The following is a 22,734-nucleotide window of genomic DNA, read 5'->3' as shown; positions in this document are numbered from 1 at the left end:
GTACTGAGAGCTGTGCAATGAACCCTTGTTCTTCTTGAGCCGGCGCTGGGCAGGTCTGAGCAGTGAAATCCAGGACCGGGCCAGGAGAGCTCACAAGAAGCATCTTTGTCACATAGACCCAAGGTCTAGAATTTTCCCAGCAGCAGGTTCAATAAATAATTAAAGCATTGGTGAAACTTTTGTTCCAATATTAAGTTGTAAATACAGGTAAGAGACAGCATCTTATTTCAAATTTAAATTTGTTTTTATTCAGCCTTGGGAAGTGCTCAATTGGGTTGATTTTTGTTGTGTTAAATCATGTCAAAGATGCTTGGAGGGCTCTATAGTCCTTGACTGCCTGCAAATGCACTGTGAGAATTTTTAATAGCTGGAAATAAATATTTTAAGGTAGCAGTACAAAGTGCCATGCTTCTTTTTTTGACATTCTGCATAGCTGTTCACAGTCTGTAATCAGATAAATCTCCTCTTCGTTTCATTGCATTTTAATTGACTATTTACACAAAGTGTTTTAAGGATTTGTGGACTGGTTGTTGTAAAACAATTACAAGGAGACTTTAAAAGTGCCTTGAGTTGTTTAAGAAAATGGTCGAGATTTTATGAGACAGCTTGAAAAACATGCAAGTTGAAAAGATGCTACTTTTGAGATTATCTGCAGTGACTGGCCCTCGTTTTCCTCTTATTATTTTTTGCCTTAAATCCAAGTTCTGTTTACATTATTTAATTATTTCTAGTGAGATGAGTCACATGTTATAAATAGAATATTGTGATGTTAGACTGCAAGTTATAACTGTGTCATCTTTTATGCTTTGAAGATACTTTGCAGGTTTTAGACATTATCGTAGTATTAGGGTGATATTGCAAGGCCTTGGGGACTTTCACTGGAACTGCAACCACGAAACTGCATCAATCTATCCTTAATATGTGAGGAATCAGGATATTTATTTTTTTTATAAGCATCTTCAAAATAGTTGTCTATACACATACATAACAGCCAGGAGTTCACTGTTATCTAATGATTCTGAAATGGTATGGATGATTAGCTAGGTTATCCCTACGCAGAGGAGGTGATGTCTTGATAATACTTGATTAAATATTACTTTTTGTATAGTTTCTCTTCTATATTTCACAATATATACTCAGTAAGAGAAGAACAAAGCAATAAATATTATGCAGAAATATGACTTTCACATGAGTTGATAACGCTGTCATCTAAGGAGAGCAGGAAAGACAAAAAGGCTTAGTGAAGGGTCCTTTTAAATAAATCGGGTTAAGTGGATGCAGATTACTCTCTCTAAGGTAATTCTTTTAAAAGCTATTTCTTCCAGTGCAGTGGATCTATAAAAGAAAATGCATACAGTTCTTATACCTTTTCTGACTATGCCTAGCGTGTGGCTGTAACTGCCAAAGGCCGGCTGGGGATGTGTGTGATCTCTTATCACTTAGAAGGCAGAAAAGATTTCATCTTTCACAAATCATTATAATATTTGATTAGTAATTAAGTATTCTAAATAGTCGATAAGATGCTTAAAAATTGTTTCTCTTCCCTTTTAATGAATAAAATCACCACTGCTGTGGAAGTTGGCTGCATGTATGATACTCAATGTTATTTCCTAGACATTCTTACAGCGTAGATGACAGCACGGAGATGAATACAGCTTTGTACTTACACGTTGAGTTTTTAGCAGCAAGTGTTAAAATCTGGCAAAGGGAATTCAAAGTATAATGGAGCAGAGTAGCACGACTGTAAAAGCAGTTGTCATGGAAGGCTATGAATTTATTGTAATCAATGTTACTGCTGCTAGAAGGCTTTGCACAGTCAAAAGATCTTCCTGCTTGTGCAGTCTGTGTGCAGCTGTGGGCCAGGACTGGGTGCAGTGGCTCTCAGACTGATTCTCATGGTAAATCAGATTCTCGTGGTAACCCCAGGTACTGTGGGGTATGGCTTCATCAAAGTGAACTGCACGCACAGCTGCTCCCACAGCACTTGGAGTCCTGATCACCGGCTTTGGAAATGGCCACTATGATGGTAAATATTCTAGGTTATTGGCTCAAGTAGATGAGAAATACTCAAATGCCCAGGTATTTGTGTGTAAACGCTGCTTGTCAGCCCTTGTAGAATAAGCAGTTTTGTGGTAACCTGTTTTCCTGTGAGAAAGATCGTTTATTTACAAGCTTACCTCCACCCTGGTTTCAACTTTCCATAGATTCAGCACAGCTGATAGACAAACTTCATTGATAATAAAAGGTGAAAAGGATCATTAGTTATGCCTCCCTTCTCTTCTGGTGGGGTTATAAGCGCCGGAATACTTACGCAGTGTTCTTGATCTGCTTTTCTGTGCTCAAGCAAGGCTTGCATCTTTCATCAACTGTAGTGTAATAGAAAATGCAGTGTTCTCAACTGGCACTGAAGAAATGTGTACAAAGGAGGTGAAGGGCTAAAACCCAATAGGGAGCAGCTTTGAGTTTGCAAGTCCATGGTGCGCACTTTTGTTCTGAAATCTAGAGCTGTCATGGTTTTATTTGCAAGAAATTTTGTTGGACAATTTCACACTGATATGGTTGCCTGAAAGTCCTATAGCAGCTTGCATTTAAATGAAGTATAGAAGCTTTAATGAGTTAAATTTGAAGAGCAAATAATACACTGAATACACCATAAATTGGATGTTTGTTTTCCTTTAGTGTCAAATTCTATTGTATTTTGCCCTTCATAACCTCAGTTTTCTAAGTTTTTTTCATTGCGTCAATGACGTAGTAGAAGTTGTCAGTGGGAAAACTGGAGTTCTGCCAGTTTACTAAGTGCTATCTGGGGATGTGAGGTCTTGTCCTGAGCCACTGAAGTCAACAAGGGTTTTGCTTGTGACAGGAGGGAGGATGCAGGACCAGGTCTTGGGGCTCCGCGAGCAAGAGAGTTGGCACGTGCGAGATAGCTGTGGTCGCTACAGCCTTGTGATCAGACAGCCGGCGGCAGAGCGCTTCGCTATGCAAACAGCTCAATTGTCAGTCCCTGGATGTTGTAGCCATCGCTTTATCAAGGTGTATGTTGCCTAAATGACACCCTCTGGCTATTGTTTCAGGCTAAAATACAGAAGAAAATCTCTATCGGTTTACACCTAGGGTGTGGTTCTACAATCTTTTCTTTTCCTTCCAGTAATGCTGGATTAAGCACCTTCTCCATCTCTGCTGAGGGAAACATTTGTGAAACGATGGTTGCATTCTAACTTTTAAGTTGTTTCCAAAACAAGGTGATGGTTGCTTAAAGAAGATGCTGAATTTTTCAGCACATATTTGGTCTGGTAATCCTAGAATCCATTGGGCCATATTTGATTATATATCTTTTCAGAGTGAATCTGATCCAATTTTTAAATGGCTACCTACATGATTGTATAGCGTAGTAGATCTTATATCTTGGTTATCTTTAAGAGTGTTAGAGATGTTGTATCAGTGAATAGTTGCAGTGTAAATCAGGATGAGTTATAAGTAGCATATTGTGAAAACTAAACAGCAAGTGAGAACTAGTTTATATTATTTAACATATTGGTTAGTATTTTTTAAATTTATTTTCAGTAAATAGCTATGTCAGAAAGCCAAGTAATAGAAATAATAAGTTTCTTTGACTGAAATTCCCGAGGAGGTTCCCAGTGACTTCATGAATTGGAGAAGATACCATTTGGATCTGGGTTACTGAGGAAGAGTTATGGCATCATTTATTTTTATCTCTTATTGGAGGGCTGTTGCTAATGATGCCAAAAGGAGGAAGAGCCATCATCTATACAGATGACGTAAATGTGAGCCATACCAAATATTCTTTTCCCTTCAGAACAAATCTATAGTAGTGTGAAATATCCAGAGGCCTCAAACTCTGCAAAGATTTGGGTTAACTGGCGGTATTTTTGATGGATTGACTGATTGATGGATTTCCTTGTGAAAAGAATGAAGAGTGTTCCCAGTAGTCAGTCAGTATGGATGTTGGATTATTGAGACAGCCACATAAAACAATTTGGAAAGCAGTTTTCGAAATAATACGTTTTCCCAGAAATTTTCACATTTTTCCCAGAAAATGTTGAAATTGTCCATTTCATTCCTGTTCAGTTAGAATGACTCTAGAAATGTAATAAAGGAGTTTAACTTGCCTCTGACAACTAGAAGGCTTTGGTTTGTAAGGAATATAATTTTGGGTTTTAGGAAGTTTTCTTCAGATGATTTGTTTTTTAAAATAGTAGATCTTAAATCTACTTTTAAAAGTAGAATCTGTGTTTGAATGTGTCTGTTCTGCTTTGCTAAGAGAGATGGCAGTCATCTTGCTCTCACTGGTAGTAAATGGAAGTGTTTGAGAGAAAAGGCTGAAACAAATTTCCTGATAGGCAGTGTTTACTTCATAGAAGTACTTAAAGATGAATTTTGGAAAGCAATTTTGTTTTTCTTTTCTGCGTAAGTTGTGTTACCCAAAGCAACCGTCTAGAAACCATGCTTGTTAAGGAGCTTCTGTTCCATGTTGTAGTTCATAATTTACAGAGAAGTTTTGAGCCAAATTCAATGTATCTATGTTGCCTACAAAAGCTAGTGTAATATGTGCTTATATAAGAGATTGCAATTTTTTTTTGTGTCTAAGTGATTGAAGGAAGGTTTCTACTACCAGTTGTGTTATGAGATGCTGGGGGAGGCATCGAAGTCTGAACTACACCGGGTCTGGTTCGATTATGTTTTGTGTCTAGGCTGGGCAGAGCCCTCTCCTTATCTGTTTTTCCTTTGTAGGACCTGCTTTAATAGCCAGCTGACTTGGTTTGCTTTGCCTGACTATTTCAACACCGCTGTTTCCATGGGGTGTTTGGAGAAGTCCAAAACGCATTGGCCCATGTTTGGGAAATCTTCTCTTGGTTCTCCGTGACTATCGGCTTGCGCTCTGCAATGTAGGGGCACAGACCACTGTGTCATTTGCTGGAATAAAACCTGCAAGTCTCTTCTGTTGTTTTTGTGGCCTGAATTTAATGATCTGAAGTGTTAGCTTGATAGCTGTGGAGATAAGAATGCTATTTTTGTCTGCAGAGTAGGTAGAGCACAGGAGTAAAATCTTCAGTGTGCTGTCAGTGTGTCTCATCTGAGACTTGTTTACAACTGCTTGGGGTGAAAAAGGGGTTCTCTGTGCAGTCTCCTGCTGGCACCGTGGAGGGTCGTCACAGATAAACGTGACGATGCGAAGGAAGGCCCCTGTCCTGGGAAAGGACCAAAGTCAGTCTGGATAGATGGTGCTCTACATTGTAAAATGGAACGACATGATGGGCAGATGCAGCATCAGCAGTTCTATTTATAATTTAATTACGCTAAGAGTTTTCCTGCACTCCTGTGAATAGTGTTGTGAGATCAGCGCTTCACAGGAAGTGCTGTGGTGTTCGTCATCGCAGTTATTCAGGGTGATGTCGCCAGCTGATGGGAGCATTTGGGGTGTCCGTACTGTTATGGTGGTCCTGCGATACCCTTTCTTGGACTCCTTTGGCACCTTTCCCCAAGTGCTCCACACTGTTGCTGGAAGCAAAAGCTTTTGAGCGATTTCCAAACACAAAGCGGTGCATTATGGGCCAGCGCTGGGAAGACTGGCTCAACAAGTTTGGCAGCGGTGGCTTTGGCTTCCTGCCTACCCTGGATAGGCACCAGTAGAGATTGCTGTAGTCTCTGAGCGTGTTTGAGCTGAAGACCTCAGCCTAGGTCTTGAAATTCATGCGCGTGCAACTGCTGTGTCTGGCAAAGGATCGGCTTCTGCTGTAAACCAGGGTTTTGTTATCCTGGATATGTTTGCAGGAGTTATCTTTTGTCTGCTTTAGGGAGGTGGATGTGTTATTTGTTTCCAGTATACTGGAGAGTGGTAAACTCTACAAATTTGTTAAAATATCAAAGGATCCTGTTTGCCTTTCAATTCTCTGTTATCTAGTTAATCTTACCGTTTCCATCCTGAGTCATCTAGGGGCAGTTAACTAGTGCTCTGAAGTGTTCTTCTCCGTGCCTTTTTTAAAATACCAACTGCGTGTTCTTTGCTGTGCCTCTTGCTTAATACTGACTCCATATGTCTCCTGTGACATCTCTTCTTCAGAACTTTGCAAACAGATCTAGTCCTGTAACACGATGTGCGGGGGCCATCACTGCAGGTCTGCAGGGTTCTCAGGGGTGCAGAACACCACTTGCTGTGTCTCACTGCACAGTCATACACCGAATACGTCTGATCTTCTTGTAACTGCCTAAGAACAACTTTCTCTGTCTTGCTACTTGTATAATTGGGTTTATTCTTATGTCCTTTCTGACATGAGATGTCTAAAAACTAAAACTTGTGCCCAATTCAGTACTTTTTTTTTTTCCCAAAAGCAGAGCATTTTGCTTCCTAGCTGGCCTGCAAAAGGGAGAAAAGTTCCTTTTTCCCTCTCCCCCTGTATTTAGGTCCATTCGTACATATCCATGTACTCTCTTGGCAAGTGTGACAAGAGGGACCAGAGGAGAGGAGTAGTCTTAGAAGTATCTGTCAAAAATGTAAGTTAGACCAAACCAACCAAATCAGTACATTAAGTAGTCTGAGCAAATTCTTTTTTCCTTCCCTTTTGTTTTGTTTTGTTATAGGTATTACCTTCTGTGTACTTTACAAGTGGGCTGGTGTTCCGCTTATGTTATAGGGGCCGAGACTATGAAAGAGCAGAAAAATTACTTTAAAGCATGTCAGCCCTTTCAGATCTTCTGCATGTATAATATGATCTAAGTGATCTTCATTTTCAAATACGTCTGAATTTAAAAATACTAAAAGTTACAGTCCTTCCCAACCTGTTTCTATTTAACAGTGAAACAGACATTTTCAGTAACGGAGAACTAGTGCCAGATATGGAAGGATAATACCTGGTACAGATTGGTTCACCCAGTGTTTTCAGAATCTTTTTTTATTCTGTAACAGATAACATGTATTTTATGTATAATGTTTGGAGATGGATTTCTGGAAAATTTTGTGAAGGCGGCCTCCTAAAATAAGGCAAATCACTTTTAACAGTGAAGAAATACATCTTTAAATAAGGACAGTGATGAGCTTATTCTAAAAGGGACATGATGTGCAAAGGCAAAACCTAAATTTCTTCTTTAGAAAAATTTGAAATTCCATAACAATAAAAAAAAAAATCGCTTCCATAGAGTGTTTTTAGACTGAACTGGGTTTGTGTTGTGTCATAAACAGCCAGCAGTGGAATTGTTGACCTTATACTGTGAACAGGCAGCCTGATTTTCTTCAGCGCTTACGTGTTTAGTTAATATAACTGTGTGTCAGAGGACAAGTAGCACTGCTTTAAAGCCTAACCCTTCTGAACAGATAGGTTCCCTTCTTGGAAGGGAAGCTGACGCCTGTAGCCCTGCACGTGCTGAAATATATCAATTGTGAGAAGTACAGGCTTAGAGTTTGCCAGTTCCTCAGCCAGGTGATTGAAATACTCAGTCATATTTACTTGTCTAAAGGTATGCAATGGCCAAGTTTAAAAACCTTTGTGTTGCTATATGTGTGTTCAAATACGTAAGTGGGTTAGCACTCTTACTGCACTGTAACAGTAAAAACATTGTTTTATTTTCTGCTTCATCTTTTAATCTTCTTAAATATCACAGTACTGTTGGGGTTTTCTTTGCTATAGTACATTTATATGCCTGTTGCTGTGCAACTTGCGTTACTTTTTTTTTTATTATATCAAACCAACTGCTAGTAAATCTGTAAAGCAAAGAAAGTGAATTTTAAAAGAAAAACTAATAGTGCCTGCCAAATTGAGAGGGGTGCGGAAGTGTAAATTGGTACTTGGAAACCGACAGGTATCAGTTTCCGTATGGCTATATTCGACACGATTGAAACAGTCTTATTTTTGAAGTGGATGTTCTAGTGCATGGAGAAAGGGAGTGGCAGGGGTGGAGTGGTTTTAGGTAGTTGGGTTGCCTAATAAAAGAAAATACTGAAATAGAATTCAGTTGACAGGTCATCTGTATTGTTTTCTGTACTTTTTTTTTTTCTTTTGCATATGCTGACTTGCTCCCTCAGGTATCAGGTGCACAATGTAAAACGTGTGCAGAGTATTCTTTGTAAAGATACATTGTCGTTTTACAATTAAAGAATAACGCCGCGCTGCTCTCACACAGGAGTTGGGGCTGTGCTCAGCAGGGAAGAGAGTGGAAGAGGTTGAGAGATGAACACTATGTGTGTCCTGTGTAGCAGGGAAAATAATGCGTTAACTGCTGATGTTTTCAGTGTGAAGGTTGCAGTAATGCCATCGTGCAAGAGATGCATAGCTGTCTCTAGTTCTTATTAATGATTTGAAAAAGTTTCTGTATTTAAAGCCTGTATTGACTGTGGTGTTGCTGATGTCACTTTTTTGTTTATTTTTTCTAGTATTACTAAATTTTGTTGTTTTCTCCTATCACAAAAGATATAATCATGGGTACATTGTATTCTTCCAGTTCTCAGAAAGAGAAATGTCTAAATCTGTAAGTGAATGGTTGTTACTGCTCTTTTTGCTCAGTTACTGGGCATGGAGATACAGCCAGCACTCAGTTGTGTTGCTGTGATATGGACCATTACATAGGAAAAAATGGTAAAAAACACACATGCCAGGTTTTTTTCTCCTCAAAAGCCTATATAAGAGATGGCAAAGGGCGAGGAGCTTGGAACGCGTTCACCATTTGCAGTCATGATGTATCAAAATACTTCTGCTGCAATGAGCAGTTTTGTGTAAACTCAGAGTTAAGATTTAAATAAAACAAACTTTCTTCTTCCTACTACAAAAGTACAGCTGCTGCAAAGTACACCGAGTGCTCCGTGTGAAAGAGGAAAAAAGTACCAAACCTGTGTTGTTAAAACAATTCATAACAGTAGCATAGTTTGGGGTATATGACTTAGAGAATGTTCTGAATTGTATCTTGAATGATACGGTTGAGTTTAATTGAGGCTAGGATTGCGGCCAGTTGCTTAGCCAGAACTTTTTTCCCCTCATAACAGACTATTTTTCTGCATAATAACTGAAATGTTTCTGCGAACCTTGTCATATTAAATTACCCCAGATTTTAATATTACTGTATAAACCCCCAAGTTTATTTCCTGAATTCTGTTTAATTTTTGTGTCATAATCACAAAATTAAACTCAATGCTGAGAGTTCCTTAAGGTATTTTAGGATTAGGTAGGTGACAAATAAGATTGTTTTTTCTACAAAAACATAAATAATAATTTGTTGGTGAAAACGTAGCAGTGGCATGATAAGATCATATCACATAAAAATAAGGCATTACTTTGAAGATTTCTTATATGACAAATTGTATGTTCAGCATTTATGTAATATTATACCAATTGGCTAGAGAAACTTGAAATATCTTCAGCTGAAAACTAATTAGTGAGTAATTGGGAATAATTTTTGCAGATGACTGACTTGATTCAAATTGCTGATGAAAACCTGATAGAATACAATGTGTGCTGGGTGACTTTTTCATCCGTTGAAAAGCTTTAAATATACTACTTGTGTTTCATTGAGAAATTTACTAATCAGTCTTTCGACAGACAATCTTCTGTAACCTTGCGCACTGAAATTTTGTATTATTCTCTATAGTAAACTTAGAAAAACTCTTAATAGTTTTGAGTGAACAATTTGACATATGTTTTGCGTTAGATTTTCTAAATGATTGTGTGTAGCTGAATTTGTATACAAAGAATTTAACTAAATACTTAGATGTCTCCTTTAATATGTGCTTTATATAATAATTACAGGAACATTCAAATCTTGGGAGCCTAAAATTAGAACTCCCAGCTGCACGCTGTGCTGCAGGTGCACGTATGCATGACATGCTTCTCGTTGGTATCCGCTGCTCAGTTTTCATCAGTGGGCACGAGGCAGCAATTTCCCAAGACTGTTAAATTTTAAAGAACAGGAGACGTAACCACTGCCAGCGTTGCATTCTGCATCCTTGCAGATTGAGAGAGAGAGAGAGAGGAGAGGCTACAGGGAAATTGCAGTGATCGTGTGCTCGTAGCCTTGCAAGGTCTGGTATTTGGATTTGCCACTTGGGTATGCCCAGAGGAGCGTTACTGCCTGCAGCATGTGGCAAACCTTTTTGCTGGAGGTGAAGCTGGAGCGGGCAGTGCAGGGGATGGGATTTTGGAAGTGCAGCACGGCTGAACCCATGAAAAACGTGAGCCAGGAGAGGTAGGTGCTCCTTCACCCTTTCAGGTTTCACTGGGCAAGATTCTGCCTTGAATTTGGGAAAGCAAATTAAAAACTACAGAACGGTAGCTTCGGAAGAATAGACTGTCTTGAGTTTGGAATGGAGACTGGACAGAGAGGACTCTGCTTTTAGAGATCAAGCGTTCTAACGCTAGTAAAGATTTATGACTGATCAAATCTCATAATGCAGCTCCTGTGCCTAGTTAAGCTAGATTGTGGGTTTTTTTGGTCTTGAAGTGAAAGTCATTTCTCTGAGCCAAAACTTTGAGGTTTGGGTATTCCGAAGACTTTAATAAAATGCTGTGTAATTGCCATGTTTGCCAAAGTGGAAAATGCAGTAAAAACATTTAATCAAGTCTTCAGCTGTTCCTTCCTTCATCCGATCAATCAGCAACTGCACGGTGAAACAAAGTTCATGCACTTGTGCTCAGAGCCCAAGGAGAACCGTGCCTTTCAGGCGTCTCAAATAGCGGAGCTTTCGAAGCTGTATGTGCAAAAAATATGTTACTTAATGTACAGAGCAGAGTTGGCAAGGAATTTAAAAAATACGTAACCCTGCAGAAAATACATCGGCAGTGCTTCCCTCTGAGCCTGAATGAAACAGCTTGGGTATGGGAATGTCCATTTGTTTTGCTTTATTTTATATTAAAAGGTTCTTTTGTGTCTGAGACTACATGAGCACAAACCTTATGGGACAGATTTTTTAAAAAAGTGTTTCTGTATGTAAACTTGCTCATTTTATGTTTGATTTGTTTCATTATGCACATGTTCTTCGCAGGCACAAATTTTTTATGTCTGCACGTATGGTTCATAAAATACTTGTGTTCTATTAATACATAAATGTTCATTACTTGAAGTTTTGCAGAAAACCCTCAAGTGTGTATTTTACTAGAATCTCCTATTTTGGTTTAACTTGGGTAAACCAGAGCACTCTGAATAGTGTGTGGTTTTAGCTGTTTTCTTCACAATATCTGTTTAGGAATATTCTTTTTTTATTATCATCTCGTATAATACACAATAAAAAAAATGCCAATAGTTTAATTCCATTTCAACATTGGTAAGTATACAAAAGCACATGTGTGTTCATGAATGACAAGCACTTGAGTGTTTCTGGAAAGTAGTTGGGAAAAATACTGTGTAGAAGATAGTATTTTAGTTGCAGAAAATGAAGTATTTGTGTATGGAAGATAAGTTTTGAGATGCTAACCTCTTTTAAAAAACATTCACATCAATTAAAATAAGGGATCATATGACTGAGAATTGGAGGGAGCTTTACTTAAGATAATTGAGTTAGTTAAGACACCTTGTAGTGCTGTTTGTGCAGAAAGCTTGCTACCTCAGGCTTGCATCTAGGGTCTTCCTTGCACCTGGAAATTACTTGTTACTGACAACTAACGTCAGCGATAGAGCCAGCAAGACTCCCGGTGTGCAGATTTCTTGGCAGAATTTTAACTTTTTGGGCTGACTATAAGCCATTAGCCTGGTTGTAACCAAGCTCAGCTTTCTGTGTGAAATCAGCCCGGGTTCAGTGCAAGGCTGTTTCATGTGATCCTAAACGCTGGTTAGTTGCCTTCCTTCTGCCTCCTTTTGCCTCTCCCCTAAATCACAAGCTCTTAAAAACAGTAATTTGGGAGAATTTGTCTGCTTTCAGATATTAAAATGACATTCATGTTCCCCACAACCGTAAAGGGTATAACAACAGAAATATTTTTGTTACTTTACCGGGATCCAACAGTAGCTGGGACAAGTGTTATGAACAAATTATGGGAGATGGCACAAAACCTTTTTTCCTTCAAGATGTCAACTAGTTCTAAGTTACTGCAGCTGTGTTTTTTCTCCCCTTTTTGAAGTTTTTTCAGATGTTACTGAAGAGTAAAGAAAAGTTCTAATAAAAGCCTGCTTTTAAAGAAAGACATCTACCAGCTGAGTCAAGTTAAAATGAGGTGTACTTAAATATTTTTTACCTTAGTATGATCAAGGCTAATTCTCCTCTAACAAGAAGAGAAAACACAGCTAGTATGGAGCAAATGTATTCAAGATAGCTTTTGTGGACACTATTTGAACTTACTTGGTCCATAAAGTAAATAGTTAAACAATCCAGGTTTGGCGACATTTCCAAATAGTTGGTTATATTTCCTTATATAGTACCTCCAAAACTGTTCCCTGATGTCTTAATGGAAAGCCTAGTGAATCGATGAAAGTTGGTACATTTACTTAGGGTAGATTTGGATCAGGCTTCAGTAAAAAGAAAAGTAAATTCTGTGTTTGGGGAGTCATAAAGATAATAGGGAGTTGCGTCTGTTGTCAGTGTAAAGTTAATAGTCTAGGGCATCACGTTTTAATGCTTCTAGTATTAACTATAGTGTTTAAAAATGTTATAGAAGTATAATCAGGTTGGTGTTGTGCTGAAGGCATGCTAAACTGTGCTGTGGGGATCTCTGTAGTCAAAATGTTTTACTGTTCACATCAGGCATCAGCATGAAATGTCCGTTGTCAAATTACACTAAATGGCAAGCAGTACGTACGTATTGGTGATAAATCAGATTCAGACTTCAGAGAACAATCTTAATAAGCAGGTGCTTATGCTGAGAATGGATGGGGAAGAAGCGAGCATTAGCAGTGTTCTGGCTTCAAAAATATTTCTGCAGTACTTTTATGTATTCTTGTCACTTTCTCATCAAGCTTTTTATTCTTTTGCCCTAAGTCTGATAGAGTTTGTTCTTCGCCCTTTCGTTTCTGCCCTTGCTAGTTTTACTTTCTCTTCCTCTGTTTCAGTTTTCACTCCTTGTTTTTTCAGTCACGGTGTGCAGGCTTCTGCAAAATAGGAAACTGATGTTCTGCTCTCTGCAAACAGCCAGGATCAGGGCTCCTTTTACTCTCTTCCTATAGAGTTTGCTGTCGTGGAGAAGATCCTGACCTCCCTTTTTTTTGCTGATATTTCATTTCTAGAAGGGACGTTGTCTTCCTAGATGCTAGAACAGATGGATTGTGCAATGGTCCCAGTCTGAAAAGGGACAACAAAATTTGTAGGAAATTTGATAAATTTTGTGGGGTTAAAAAAAATATTCAATAAAAATATGCAGTGGAGCCATGGTAATCACTGATTTAGAGGCTCGATAAAGGCAAACTGCCGCCCTGTTCTCTGGCGGTGTGATTTAGCCTGTTTTGTTTGTTCTGTGGTGTTGAGTAGTAGAATTGAGAGTACACAGGCACGGTTACTTTTAACGATCACAGCACGAATTTCTGTAGTGTAACTGTTTTGAAAGAAAATACTGCAAATACTAAGATATTGTTAGGTGACTTAGGTGCTTCTACATCCCTCGGGAGAAGAGGAGATGGCAGCTCAGTTTAAAAAAGTTTTTCAGAGTAGACATGCTGAGCTCCGTTTTACTTGATGTACGATATGCCAGGCTGTGCATTATTGTTTTTCTTTTTTTATTAGAGAAAATGCTCTATTGGCCTTTTCCAAATAAGAAGCATTTTCCTTATTACATTCTCAACGAATAATGCAGTTAAGATATCTCACAATTGCCGATTGCATGAGTTTATCCTAGTCTTAGTGAAGAGTACAGCAATATATCATTTGAAGTTACCTTTTTAAAAACACAGTAGTTAAGTTACATTTGAAAGGAGAAGTGAATTCTGGAGGTCACAATGTGCGGAGGTTTCTTATTGTGGAGGTAAATGAAGTTGGTTTTCTTTATGGTGTTAACAGAATTAGTGTAACTAGCAGCTCCTATGACAGTATTTGTGTGTTGATACTGTATAAATACAGCATTTATGAAAAAATAAATGGAAAGTTTGAGGTCTTGGTTTAGATTTTTTGTTTGACCTTGAAAAACATTCCCAGATGGAGAGAGTTAAATGAGCCCAGCTCTGAAAGAGGAACATATGAATCACGGTTGCTAGGCTCTTCCTTGAGAGGCACAGGCTTTACATTTACAGTGAAGTATTTCAAAAAGTAATCTTTAAACTCGGAGGAGCAGTGCGTTTGAAATGACACTGGTGAAATACTATAAACTTCATTAGACTTTTAAATAGAGAATTTGCATGTCATTAAATGAAATAGGTATAAAGTATTAGAATATCAACTGCAAGACTTGTGAACTTTCATAAGTGGTGGAGGGGGGGAACAGAAAAATTAGGCATCTGTCTCCTACTGTTGGTACGTACTGCTTACGTAAGTTTTGTTAAACTAGTCTGTTTATTATTCTCTAATTTGTCGTTCTCATAACAGTGACGCGTAGTTTTTGCCCCATCGGAACACAGAAGTAAGATTTCCCTGAAACCTGCTCTTGCTCTGTTCAACCAAAATGGCAGCGAAGCACGTTAAACGCGTGGGAGCTCACTTGCCTGAGACTGAGGCTTCTGGGTTGGGATGTGTGGATTCCAGGTCTCTTCCAGTTGTCTTAACTGAGCTTGGTTGGGTCACACTCCTTATGGTTTCAAACCCATTGTTAAAACTAATGTTCAGGTCTCTGGGAAGTGTTGATATTACTTTTTGCCCACTGGTATCCAGTCCGTGGCCCTTACGGGCTGCTGTCGTGTGTTCACACAGTGCTCAGCATAGGCAGGTTCCAGTGTTGTTTGGGGTGCTATGGATTTCTCTAATAAAATGATTTGATTGTTTCTATTTCAAATAAATGCTTTGATAATAAAAAGCTATAGTTTATTTTACCTCATATGAGAAAACAAAAGGAATTGCATTTAGGACTCTAACCTTCACTACTTGCTCGCTGGTTATGTTTAGGTGCTGCTCTGTTATCGGGACTGCAGGGGTAGAAGATCTTTTACATTGATTTGTGTGATCTGGCTGGAATCTTGTGCGTGCCTTCCTTTGAAATCAGGGTTGTGATTTTGAGTGTGCAGCAAATCCTTTTTTCTGTGTCAAGTGGTTTTACTCTTAGAATGGTTCTTTATGACTTTGTATTTCCTAGTGTTTTGGCATTGTTTTCTGTTACTTGGAGCTTTGATTTTAAAACTCTGAAGATGTTCTTCACAGTGTAAAGGACACTTGTAAATTACTCAGATTTCTTGGGATCCCCAAACTGAAATAGGAAAACATTTTTGTTTACATCAATTTCTGTCGATTTGTTTCACTTGTTTAAAATTGCAGGTCTGTATTGCCAGCAAACATTCCTAACAGGATCCTTAGAGTGAGCATGATGTCTCAGACTGGTGTCAAGGAGTGCTTTATCTTGCAAGAGGCAGAAGTAGGCAATCCTTGTCTCCTATTAGCAATTTCCCCTCTGCCTTCTGTACAAGCTGGTGTAAAGTCTGCGAATCCAGCGTTGTCTGAAAGGTAGGGTTGTGAGAGCAGGTTACAGGGTGTGGGTTTACAGCTTGTTAGACATTATACAGTAGTAGCTTGTCTGTGTGCTATTAACAGTGTAAATAGCAGGCAGTGCGTGCTGTTATTGTCCCGTTCATCATGGTGTATTATTCCATGCAAATGGAAGTAACCCTGGAGTATTTGCTTGCCATGGGGAAACTTTTTATGCAGGCATACCCAAAGAGCTCCTGCATGGAATATTGGCAATGACATTTAAGTTTGTGGGGTTTTTTCCTTAACTAGCTTAATATTGAATGACAAAAGGTAGGTATTGAAAAATAGAAATTTATTATTCCTCTCTTACATTTATTTCCGCCCGCTTCCCCCCCCCCGGACTATATTGATGTGGTTTTGCCTAGTTTGCAGGAAGTTAGGTGTACCTGAGGTCTTAATAATTTATTAAAAAAAAAAAAAATCATATAAATTAAAACCAAAATGCTTTCTACTTAATGAAGAGCAGATTTATAATTTGTTTGTTTATTTAAGGTAACCTCAGTTGCTAAAAGGTGGCTGTGATTTAAATAAGTGTAGCTCTGGTCTCTATCACAGCCACGTCAAATGTCCATGGTCGTATTTGGGTCCAGTTGCAAAATCCAGTTGCAGCTGTCATTGCAGGTATCGTACTTAATTTTAATGTAATGCTAATGAGGTTTTTGGAAAACCTGAGGTGTAGACCTTATTTTTTTTAAAAAAGTAATATATTTTTTATAATGCAGGTATTTACTACAAAGGGAGCCCTTAATTCTGGAAGCTGTTTTTTGTGGATACGTTCTTTTGTCTGCAAGGAACAAAGTGGAGTCGATGGGGCTCTACAAGGCTGGCAGTGCCAGCGGTTACCTTGGGTTGCGGCCCATTCGCTTTTAAAATGCAGCTCACTCTATTTATTTCATAATCGGTGTTCCATTAACGAACAAAAATATGGATGTTGTTAAAAACGCACGTAGGCAAGTTAGTTTTAAAACAAAACTCTGGGGTCAGTTCTAGCACAGAGGCAAATAAGTTTAGCTTAATTTCTAAATTACTGTTAACATAAATCTATTACTTATTATTTTTAAAGAAAATAAGTTTTGTATCAATTTTAAACCTTTAAATAGTGTTCTAGATCCCTTAGCCACGTGCTTTGGAAATAATGAATTTATACTCTTGTGTTTGCAGTTTCCTATTTTTTTGTCTTCTAATCATTGAATAACATTTTTAGTTATGTAAGTGTAATACACTTTTAAGTTGTGTAGTAAATGTTGTATTTAATGCTCCAGTAGTCTCTGAATGCAGTTTTAACTGTTAAGCTGTTTTCTTAAGAAACTGTATTCTTAAAAACAGAATTGTAGAAACTAATTTTATTGGTAAAAGTCTGCAAGTATGTGTGTTATCTCCGAAATCCACACATGCTCAGGCATACTGTTATCTCTATTTCTCTCTCTTATAGAGCTGTTACACAGATCTCTGGCAGCAGATGGCTGGACTATAATGCACTGTTAAACAAATACAACCATTAGGCACGTAATACTGCCTGGTAAACGACTGTGTGTAAAATGGTTTAAAAAAATTAAATAGAAAATAAAGTTCATTTTTGAATGCGCTTAATGGAATCGAAATAAAATCCAAACCTTTTTTAGAATACATAAAACATCCCCTCCTCTGTTGTGTTTGTCATTTGAAGTCAGTCTTTTTTTACTACATTCTTGCATCTGGTATAAGATAATCAGTCCTAAATCAGTTTTCTAATAGATGTTTTCTACAAGTAATCGCTCATTTTACATTTATCTTTATAGGAAGATTTTTGCTTTTGTAATACTCCAGCACAAAATTATCTATTGCATTATACGCTATTTTTTCCTCATTTTCAAATTTGATACAAATGTATTAAAATTATGATTCAACACTAGTGTCATGGCTCTGTAATTAAACTGTTTTTCAATAATTGTCAGCAGCTGAGAGATGCCATTTTGTCTTTTTGTTTTTAGATATGCCAATATTTGGTCTTTGCCCGGCTCATGATGATTTCTATTTGGTGATGTGTAACCACTGTAATCAGGTCGTAAAACCACAGGCATTTCAATCACATTATGGTAAGTGCTTAACTATTTTTAATAATTAAGGGTGAGGTTAAATCAGGATTAAGCCTGGCAATTTTTTTTTTAAATTGATGGTACATAGATCCTTACATTATAAATGTCAAAGAACAATAACCTGTGTTTAATCATTTTATATACATTGTCATGCAGTTACGTAAAGATCTTGTTCCTTTTAATTTTTTAATGCCTTCTTGAAATGCTGCGTACATACAGTTCAATTTTTGAAATGGCATATGTAAATAGTGTATTTCACAGACAGTATGTGTAGTGTGTTTGTGTCTGTGTGTGTCATTTCTCCTTGTGTATTTATACAAATTATTGTTACACTGGTTCTGTTGCAGTGTGAACTTGAGGTAAAAGCTAAACTTAAAAATTTTGTTGTAAAACATAATATGCTTGCAGTGGCCAGTAAGCTTATTTATGTATTTTCAGAAGTATCAATTTGTATTTGCTTTACTGGTCCGATGGTTTTGTGTATAAACTATACTAGGAAGCTCTTGTTGTGTTGGTTGGTGTTAGCCAGTGTTTACAGAGGACTGAGAAAATGTGAAGTGCTACGCAAGTTCAAGTGCTCAGTTACTTCCTACAAACCTAACTGGGGGAGATTGGCAGTTCTTCTTTTTCATGCTCAAGACCAGAAATGGATCTCAAACAATTTCCTGCCAATATTTGGATAGGAGGTTTTGGGTATTCAGTATTTTGTTTCTTGAGAAATTCAGGAGATATTTTTCTAACCGAGTGCTAATAAAAGAGATGGACAAAGCATCTTCTGAACTACTCCTTCCTCCCTCTGTGTGTGCGTATTTGTATGTGTTCCCTTTTTCCTAGCTCAGTGCACCTGCTGATTGCCTCAGTGTTTAAAAGGATAGGAAATGCTGGATATGGGGGGGATCTTCTAGTGCTGAGAACAAGGGGTAACTTTTCTTGCATCTTAATGCTTTCAACCCTTTGGCAAGAAAAGGCACACTCACTTCTCCTGCTTCCTAGAGACTGGGGAGGGGTCTTCCTATGCTGTGCAGAGGGTGAACTTATCCTTTCCACCTCTCACTTGGGGTTTTCTGTTATAATGTCTTAGGATTATACCCCTACCCTCGCTGCTGGATTTCTGCAGTCGTGTCGCACAGAATGTCTTGGAGAAGAATTGACAGGTCTTGTGGCGTAGTGCTTACTAGTTTGGTGGTTGTTCTGTGGGTGGCAGTAGTAACAAAATTTTTAAAAAAACCCGCAATTTTGTGGACGTAAGCTTCCAGAGCTATAGGGAGCCAGAAGAACAGAAGAGCATCAGCTTTTCTTACTCTGGTTGCTATAAGCCTTTGTATCAGCATTGCTTCTTTATCATGGGCATGAAAACATGGGGTGTTGTAATGCTTCTTGCACCAAAGTTAAACTTGTTATGTGAAGTTAATTCAAACTCTTCTGTAAGCACCATTTGCCATTTAAAAGGGACAGAGTGAAGAGGGAACTACAAAATGAAGATATGGAAAATATTTTTTTAGAATAAAAGAATAAATACTAATCTAATGTTCCCGTTCTGTATCGCGTTGTAGGAGCGTGATCTCCGAGCATGAAACTTTCTCTGATGTAAACCTTACATCAGTGGCAGCTTCATAGTTTCAGAGAAATGTAGGAGGAGGGGATGAAAATGACAAGGTTATTCTTAGGATTTCTTAAGCCATTCTGAACAATGAAGACGCTCAGCGAGGGCTGCGGCGTGCAGAGGAAACAGGCGGGGTCATTCTGATGAGAAAAACAGGCTTGGGTGGAGTGAACGTCATTACAGGACCTTAGTTTGCCAAACTCAGCCTCAGAAAGGTGAGGCGGCTGACTTGGGGATTTTATGTAGAGCTAGTGCTCTCCTTGCTTTTTGTCAGCCTTCAAGTCCTTGAAATCCTTAAAGAGTTGTCCCTCAGTTCAGCAAGTTGAATGTGAAAGCTGATTAAATACGGCAGGTGATTGATTACCAGGCAAGGGAGTGTTGTTTTGTTTTTTTTTTTTTTTCAACACAGTGTACTTCTGGAGAAGGAAATTGCTCAAGTCCTCAAAACACACAGTTCTTTTAAAACAGAAAGTACACTATCGTAATAACAACAAAATAATCCACTCTGGATTCAGCACAGTTTTCCCTGAATTAGGTCTTCTATTTGTGGCATTATTTCACAGATTGATAAAGGAGAGAATACTTCAAGTTCTGCAAGATTACAGTGCATCAAGGAAACTGTACCTTTGTGATGTTCTTAGAGTCTTTTAAAGTTATTCATAATTGTTACCAGAGATATAGTAATCCCTTAAAATATTCTGCAACTCCTGGTGGTGTGTGTTGCTTGTACTTGCTGTTCTTTGAAACTTGTCACATGGGATTTTGTTTTCTGAAGTAGAATATGCTCTTCTAAAATGTCACTTTTGTCAAAGGAAGGCTAAACAAACTATTAGCTAAACCTAATGAGCCAATTAATTTCTTCCAAAGCATGTTTGTGATAAACTACTTAACTAGGTAGGCTGAAAGTGCATTGCAGGACATATGCTGGCTTTTTTCCCTGGACCACAAGTAGTCAGAAATAATTTAAATGTAACCTTGTTCACCAGAATATTTGACCTTTTTGGTACAATACTTTATTGATACTAATGACAGACTTTTGTTTGTGACTGATACTTTTATATTTCGTGGATTTGACTAGAAGAGATATTAATTCAAAATTTTACTTTTCGAGACAATCTAAACATGCATTTGGAGTATGAATTGCCGTTTTAATAATTTATTCTATGCTGTTGGTATGTATGCTATCATTGAGTTGTAAAATTCGGTGACATATTTGGTATGCATAACAGCACGTGTAGGTTAGTTTTTAAAAGCAATCCAGTATAATGAGATATCTGAAGTCTGCTTGTGGTATTTCTTTTAGCAGCTGACTGTCAGTGTGCTCAGATGGTGCTGGGGATGTGGTGAGGCAGAAGCAGGCCAGCCAGCTGAGGAGAGTTGTTTCAAGACAAATCCTCTGTTCTGTCAGATCTCAGCTGCTTCATTTGTGGGGCTGGACAAGGGATTTAAGTCCTTTATTGCCAGTATCTTTGCTGCTGCTCTTTGAATCGTTACGCTTTCATGGTGTCATCTTCCTTGGATGGCTCAAGATCAATTCAGAGGGGAAAGATGGAAAAAAAATATAATGTTGAGGCGTTCAGTCCTGTGGGTGCAGCACCTGAGATTACTTATTGTGATGACCTATTCTGAAAAAAAACACAGTATTTTTCTCCAGCTGGAATGTTTCTCTACGCTCTGGATGATCGTGTGCCAGCCTCTCCAACTCCCATGCCACGTAGACTCTCCCTCTGTATTTAAATCATGTGTATTTCTTAAGTTTCTGCACAGTTTCCTCTGTCAATATATTAATTCTTACAGTAAAAATGATTTTACTGTCTGTCAAATTGCTAACTAGCATGCTCCTCAAGAACGCTCCATTGGCAGACAGAGGGATTTTTATTTCCCCTCTCTCTCTCCTTCCCGTGAAAATGTGCTAGATACGGTTCCCATGCTGCACCAAAAGGTTCCTCTTTGAGGAAGCCGTTGTGACAGTTATTTCAGGTTGAAGTGACGTGGTTTTCGGGCTGTATGACCTTTCGTTGGTGTTTCAGCCGTTCCACAGCTTTATCGCATCTCCCTGTGGTTATCAGCCTCCTGTCTGAGGGGAGCTGCTTCTCTGCGCCATCTGGGCTGCTTTGTGGCTCCGAGAGAGCAGGTACCTCAGCAGCCTGGAAGTAGCATCAGTGTAGAGACGTAGGGTTTCTTCCTTCAAATTTTTCCTAGGTTTTTTGCAGAGTTGCTTGTTTCCTCTGTGCCATGGTTTCCGAAAGTACAAAGTGGAGTTCAACTCAGCAATAAAAACGAAGGCTACCAGTAAAACTTCAACTGAGAGCACTTTTGAGTCATGTAGCGATTGTGAAAACCATTAATACAGTATGTATTGGAAAGAGATGATGATAGTGTGTTGGGCTGTTGAGTCATTAAAAAGCTACGTCTAGTGTTTTGATTAACTTCCACCGGTTTGGCATGCAGTGGCAAAGGTGAGCAACTACTGTGAGCTTTGCTTGCTGCTGCTCTGTGAGCTGGTAGGAAATCACTTAAGCATTTCAGTTTCCCATCAGTGCATGTTGAAACCTGAAGCATAGGATTCAGAGAAGAGATAATAATGCAGATTTACCCACCTTTTGCGATTTCTAGGAGGCTGTGAGATTGGAATAGAGAACCTTATACTTAGCCTGGAGAGACTAACAGGGCAGATCCTGGCAGTAGAGAAATGTTCATGTGTTATGTGCTTGAGTCCATCCTGCAAGTCAGTGTAAGGTGTCTTGTGAATCTCCTTCATCTAATTGTACAACCGTACTCCTTCCTCCCTCAGCCAGTTCTCACACCCACCTTTCGTTAGCAGGTTTACTGCTTTGACTAGTCATAAGGGTTGTTTTGGTGTTTAGTGCTTGGATTTGGAGAGCACATGTGGTATTTGTTGTGATTTTGGTTGGGATAAATGATCCATTAACTATCCCTGCCAATATGCTGTTGTATTTTGGATGTTGTATCATCTGTAATTTAAGTATTACAGGCCTGGCAGCGTTACATATTTGGGTGCTTCTGATGTACTGTGAATTTAGTATAAATTTATCCTACCTTCCTTCTGTACCTCAAATTTGACAGCAGCTAATTGTTCTGAAAAATCTGACATTTTAAGTATGACAGTATTTAATGTTTTCAGGTTTTGTTTTTTGAAGTTCTGCAGATGTTGCTTGATCAGAATAGAATAAAGTGTTTAGCATGGGTTAAAAGTCAAAATGTCTGCACAAGGCAGCATTTGAAGCAGATAGGGAAAGAAAGGAATGTATGAATCTTGTTCCAAAGCTATTGGACATGAGGACTGGGGGAGATTGTTGTTTGGTGGAGGTTTTTTGTTGTGTTTTGTGGGGTTTTGTTTTCTTTTTCTCTTAGGAGATCGCCTGAGCTCATCTGTGTTTTAGAGGGATAAGCCTTCATTATGGCCAGCATACTTTCGGCAGCAAGCAGTTTGTTTCTCTAATTAAGTGTCCACTGTTCACTAATGTCTTTTTAAAGCATTATGAAAACGTTTTGTATAAATC

General features: G+C 38.4%; 1 protein-coding gene across 1 annotated transcript in view; it reads left to right on the top strand.

Annotated features, from left to right (window-relative positions):
• Positions 1-22,734, top strand: part of ATXN7 (ataxin 7) — a 60,372-nt gene that overhangs the window by 6,236 nt on the left and 31,402 nt on the right. Inside the window, exon 3 of the mRNA XM_086619063.1 lies at positions 17,503-17,607. Coding sequence (XP_086475189.1) covers positions 17,503-17,607 — 105 coding nt within the window. The remainder of the gene's footprint in view (positions 1-17,502; positions 17,608-22,734) is intronic.

The sequence above is a fragment of the Tauraco erythrolophus genome, chromosome 12 (assembly GCF_009769465.1).
Source record: "Tauraco erythrolophus isolate bTauEry1 chromosome 12, bTauEry1.pri, whole genome shotgun sequence".
Classification (NCBI taxonomy): Eukaryota; Metazoa; Chordata; class Aves; order Musophagiformes; family Musophagidae; genus Tauraco; species Tauraco erythrolophus.
Note: the sequence above shows the minus strand (reverse complement) of the source record. Positions and strands in the feature narration are given on the sequence as shown.